Source organism: Pongo pygmaeus, chromosome 21 (assembly GCF_028885625.2).
Source record: "Pongo pygmaeus isolate AG05252 chromosome 21, NHGRI_mPonPyg2-v2.0_pri, whole genome shotgun sequence".
Taxonomy (NCBI): Eukaryota; Metazoa; Chordata; class Mammalia; order Primates; family Hominidae; genus Pongo; species Pongo pygmaeus.
Window position 1 is genome coordinate 33,585,758 of NC_072394.2, and position 5,876 is coordinate 33,591,633.

Here is a 5,876-nt window from a genome sequence, read left to right on the forward strand (position 1 = left end):
GTAGGATGATTTTGTATTACTATCTACTCCAAAACTATGTAGGAAATGCAGCCTCCAATCTGTAGAAAATCACATTCACAGTCGGCTTTCAATCCTTTCATATTATAAGCCAATTGTTCTCACAGTGTGGTCCCTGGACCAGCAGCCCTAGCATCACCTGGGAACTTGTGAGCAATGCAAATTCTCAAGCTCCCCTGCAGAACTGGAAACTAAAAGTGAGCCCCAGAAATCTGTGCTTTAGCCATCTCTCCAGGTGTTTCTGATGTACATGAAGTTTGATGATAATTGCTATGGCAAGCTGTGGGCCTAGAACTGTCTTCAAGGATGACATTGCTACTATCTATCATTCCTGAGTGAGTGTTTTGGACTAACCCTCACTTGTTCCTGGCCCCTATCTTATTTGCATTTCTACCATAGAAATGCTAGTGCAATGAAATTGTGGTGCCCTTCCAGACACTGTTGAATGGAGGGAAAGTGGGAAGGGGGCTGTAGAGAGAAAACTGACACCAGAATAAGCCTCTTTGCTTTAATGAGTCGGGGATCCTAGAGCAGGAGACAGAGGCTGGAATGTTCAACCAGTGGGAGAAACAGGAGTAGGAGTCATCGAAGACATTGAAGCAGTAGTCATCATCAAAGTTGTTGTTGTTGCTGTTGTTGCTCTTGTTGCTGTTGTTGCTGTTACTGTTGACGTTCTTGTAGTCTTTGTTTGGACACAGAAAGCAGGATAATTAGCACGTTTGTCAGCTGGAACACAGCAGTCTCTTTGTTTGCCGCACATTGCCCAACCATTCTTTACATGCAGCTCTTCAGGTTTGCACTTCTTCTTGCAAATTCCAACATCGTTTAGACACTTTTTCACATACCAACTACCTGAATAAAGGAATTATATAGATTATTAAGCCTAAGTATTTATCACAGGAGGATAAAAAATAGCAATAGTTTTTGAGCACTGTTTATTCAAGTGCCTTTCCAGTTGCTTTAGCATGTTTTTCCTAATCATAAATACCTACTTTGAGGATTAAGTGAAATTTTGTAAATATAAACACACATAGACTTCTTTAGATATGTATGAGATTCTCATTTCTGAAATCAGAATTCTGTATACAAACACTTACCAGGGGCCTATTTCCCATGATTTTAAATGGGAAAATTATAGCATGTTATTATACATGAACACAAAATCCCCAACCAATTTCCTAAAATGTAGCTAAAACACAAACATCTAAACAAAATTTAAAACTATCATTTCAAAAATAAGAAATGCTAAAATAATTGCTGTCATCTTTCTCACCATTACTGAAACACATATGGCTTTTGTTGCCAATTGGTGAGATTTTCAAAATGTCCCTTACATGTTTCTGAGATCCTAAAAATTATATTTAGAAGATAACTCTAGGTCCGTCTGACATATTATCTGGTTAAAAATGTCATGTCAAGTTATGGAAAGATAAATAAAAATTTTCATCTATATCTATATGCCTATATGATATTGAGATATAAGTACATTTTACAAAATTTTGAGAATAAAAATAGCCATTCTATTAGAAATATATTCATTAGGGAGACATTCTGCAGGGTTTGCCTAAATATGTGTACATATTATATACATATGAAAATATCTCATCACATGGTTTAACACATAGAGGCCCTAGAGTGCTGTTGGAGCTCTTTCTTATCTTGCTTAACTCATTACTGTACTTAATAAATAAGTATATAATGAGTGCCTACCATGTCAAGAATTCTGCAAGATGCAGGGAATAAAACAATGAACAGAAAGACACGATTTGAGGACCTTACATTGGAGAGGGGGAGAAAGAAAATAAGCAAGTAAATGAATAAACAAAATAACTACAGATTGTGATAAGTACAATAAATCAAAGAAATATGAGGTAATTGACAGTAAGTGAACAGAGCAAATGTTTTTGAATGCTATTACCACTACTATTATCCCTTATCAGCTGTTTAATCCTCTTCTGATGATTGAGTTTTTAACATTATATATATGTATATGTTAGAATATATACACACACACACGAAGTGTAGAAAAAGGACGACATACAAGTATGTGATGTATGTCGATGTATGTCACTAATGTTCCAGAGACAGAGGGAGAAATCAGGCAATTTAAACTCATAGAATTTCAAGGATGCAGTAGGCCTGAAACATCTTTTGAGACAACCATGAGAACATTATAATTTCCTCTTATCCACTATCAATTTGAACATTTCTGCAAATTAGGGAATATAAACTACTATCTCTAGAGGCGGGCTATGGAGTTATTATATAACCCATTAGGAAATTATACTAAAGAATGTTAGTTTATTTCATTGTGCCTTATGTAAAAGGTGGGATTGAGTCCAGTGTAAAAAACAAAATCATAGGTGAGTAACTGTTCTCAACATGGAGAAGGACTTTCTAAGTTAATGGAAGAATGCAAAGAAAACACCAATAGATTTGACATCATGAAAATGAAAATTATGTGTCTCAAATAAATAATGCATTTTAGAAGCAACCAATATATTTGAAAATATTTGCAAGAAATATGAAATACAAATGTTAAAAATACAAATACTCCAATAGTAACCATTGGCAATATGTGCCAGTTAACTTAGAAGAAATAATACGCTTGGACCAAGCAATGGAACTTCTAAAATTTACCTATACAGAGAATCTCACAATGATATATTAATAAGGTTGTACAATGTTATGTACAGTACTCACACATTAGAAAAAATAATCCAAATAACACACAATTAAGGACTCTCCAAGTTAATATTGGTACAAAAATATGACAGAATTATAAGCATCTATTGCAAATTGTATTTTCAAGGAATATTCAAGACCTGTGAAAATTTTCCTGATAGAATCGTAGGTAAAAAAATAAAGCAGGTTATAAACTCATATATCAGTTGGTTACAAGTGAAAAAACGCAAGCAGTGATGAAATGTGGCCAATTTATTTCTAAATCACTTTCAGTGTTCTTGTCTTGGTTTTGTAAATATAAGCTACAGAATAAATTAAAAATAAGAAATGCTTACACAAACAGAGCTGAAATCTGATATAGACTTCCAATAGTTCCCACACAGAATTTTTTTTCATTTTCCATTTTACAGTCCTATACATATATAGAAACAGCCTTCCCTGTTCTGTTAACCACATCCAAGAACAAACAAACAAACAAAAAAATCAGAGACATTCTCTGTAAGACCAAGAAAACTGGTGGAAGTAATATTATATAATTGTTACCTCAGAAGGGAATATCGGCGGCAAAAAAAAGAAAGTGAAATGAGGCAAGGCTTGACTGGACTGACCCAAAGTGACAGGATAGAAGTTTGGGATTTCAAGATCATTTCTACCTTTGGAGGCAACTTTATGGGATTTGCCTTACCCTCCTCCCCAGCTCTGATCACAGATCCTGCTCTACCCTGAGAGCCTTCAAGTTTCTTAGAACAGAGGTGGTCTGAAGAAGTAGGACAAATCTCAGCCCGGCTCCCAGTGAGAAGCCAGACCCCATTTCCACAGACCACTTAGAAATAGGGACTCCATGTGCAGGACCCTGTTCTAGGCCAGTGTTTCTTCTTCCCCAAGATTCTGTTTACCTGAGACCAGTTGGGCCAGGAGCATAAAAACTGCAAGGGTGAACAGTAGGGACTTCATCAGGAGGCAGTGGGTTCTATAGAGTCCAGAAGTCTCTATTCAGTATGACGCTGAACACAGATCTTTATTGTCCTTCTTAGGTGGGGTTGGGCTCAGCCAGTAGATTGGGAGGATGTAGGATATTGTGCCAACATAGCTTCAATCTATTGGCCAGCAACTCTAATTGAGGCATCACTGTTCAAGAGTCCTGTGCTAGGCATGCCTTGGGGGAAGGATAAAGACTTAGAAGAGAAGTTGCAAACTCTGCTGAAGTGTATGGCAATTTGGAGAGAAAGAATTACAGGAAGAAATTATGCTGCTCTACCAAGGCTGGGTACTCCTAGCTGTTTTTTCACAGCCTCCAGTGTTAGTTCTATCAGGGTTCATCTTACTGCATGTAGCAGTCTGGTCACCTCTGTGTCTCTCCACCTAAAATACAATGTCTTTCTGAACACTTATGACATATTATTCATATATATATAGTTCTTTTCTGTACATTATTCTTTTCAGAGAAGGATATAAGCAATTGTTTTTTAACTGACCAAATTAATGCTTTGTTGATGATCTGGAAATTTAGAAAGCCTTTTATAAAGAAATAAATAAGTGCTCAAAGATATATGCACAAAGAAGTCTTGTCACTCTGCAGAGTAGCATAAAATGAAGTGCATCCATATGATTTAATTCTGTGCTTCTGTTAAAAAGAGTGCAGATTTTATCTTACTAAACATTTTTTGAGTGAAAAAGCAACATTTTAGAACAATATGCATAGTAATGATTCTAATTTATGTGAAAAAAGTTATATGTATGTGTATATAAGTAAATGCATGAACTAAAAACGCAAATCCATGTCATTCTAATAAAAGTTGTTTTCTCTGGATGGGATTGAGTTTAAGGTGGCATTCAAAGAGAATTTTATTTGTGTTAAATGTTTTTTTCGAGTGCCTGACTATATTGTGACTGAAAGCTATAAGGTCCTAGAGGTTTTGTTCTTTGTGAGGAGTTTTTTTCATTCCAAATTATTGAGATATAATTGATGTACATTAAACTGCATTATTTAGAGTGTATAATTTGATGAACTTGGCAAAAGATGCACTGGTGAAACCATTACCTTAATCAACATAATGTATATATATATCCTTCACTCTCAAAATGTTTCTCATTCCTCTTTGGTATCCACTGTTTCCTCTTCCCTTCCCTCCCTCTACCTCCATGATACCCAGGCAACGACTGACCTGCTATTTGTTCTTGTAGCTTTCTTGGCATTCTCTTGAATATTACATAAATGAAGTAATATAGCATGAATACTTTTCTGCTTGGCTTTTTCCATCCAAGGCAATTATTTTGAATCATATATGTTTCATGTACCAATAGTTCATTCCTTTTTATTGCTTGTATTCCTTTTTATGCATATATGATCATTTATCCATTTACCCCCAATGAACATTATGATTGTTTTCAGATATTAGCTATTACAAATAAAACTGCCACTGAAAATTTGTGTGCAACTCTTTGTGTAGCCATATGCTTTCATTTCTCTTGGATAAACAGCTAGAAGTAGAATAGCTGAGTCACAGGTTATGTGTATGTTTTACTTATTAAATATGTGTATACTATGCTTTTTTCCTTTGAAAATTGCCCTTTCTCTCTGTCCTAAGAGGTCTCAGTGTTGTCCTTATCAAACTGATAAGTAAATGTTCCATGTTAATTATGGATGTAATAAACCTTTGTGTTCCACAGTTACTGTAAATATTTTTTTCTGGAATGCAAAAAAAAAAAAAAAAAAGAAAAGAAAAAAAAAGAAACTACCAAATTGTTTTCCAAAGTGGTATCATTTTATACTCCCACTAGCAATATTTGAGAGTTCACTTTTTTCACCACATCTTTATGAATATTTAGCATAGTAAGTTTTTTGTTTTTGCTTTTTTAGTTTTAGCTATGTGTTTTATTTATTTTTGTTAAATTTTAATTTTTTTATAGATTTAGGAGTACAAGGGCAGATTTGTTACATGGATATATTGAGTAGCAGTAAAGTCTGGGCTTTTAGTGTAACCATCATCAGAATAGTGTACATTGTACCAATTAGGTAATTTCTCATCCCTCTTAGGTCTAGTAGTATTTGTTTTATGAATCTGGGTGCTCTTGTGTTAGGTGCATATGTATTTAGTAGGATGGTTATATCTTCTTGCTGAATTGATCTTTTTATCATTATATAATGACCTCCTTTGTTTTATTTTACTGTT

The 5,876-nt window shown here is 34.6% G+C and overlaps 1 protein-coding gene across 1 annotated transcript; it reads right to left on the reverse strand.

Annotated features, from left to right (window-relative positions):
* Positions 1-512: 512 nt before the first annotated feature.
* DEFB126 (defensin beta 126) lies at positions 513-3,696 on the reverse strand. Its single transcript, XM_054466856.1, has 2 exons — positions 3,600-3,696; positions 513-870 (listed from the first exon to the last, which is right to left on the reverse strand). Exons 1-2 carry the CDS (start codon positions 3,655-3,657, stop codon positions 572-574), a joined length of 357 nt encoding a protein of 118 aa, XP_054322831.1. The 5' UTR covers positions 3,658-3,696; the 3' UTR covers positions 513-571.
* Between the last annotated feature and the right edge of the window lie 2,180 nt (positions 3,697-5,876).

Coding starts and splice junctions, on each gene's coding strand:
- DEFB126 (XM_054466856.1), bottom strand. CDS start 3,657: ATGAAGTCCCTACTGTTCACCCTTGCAGTTTTTATGCTCCTGGCCCAA. Junction 871..3,599: donor CCTGGCCCAACTGGTCTCAG/GTAAACAGAATC, acceptor TCCTTTATTCAG/GTAGTTGGTATGTGAAAAAG.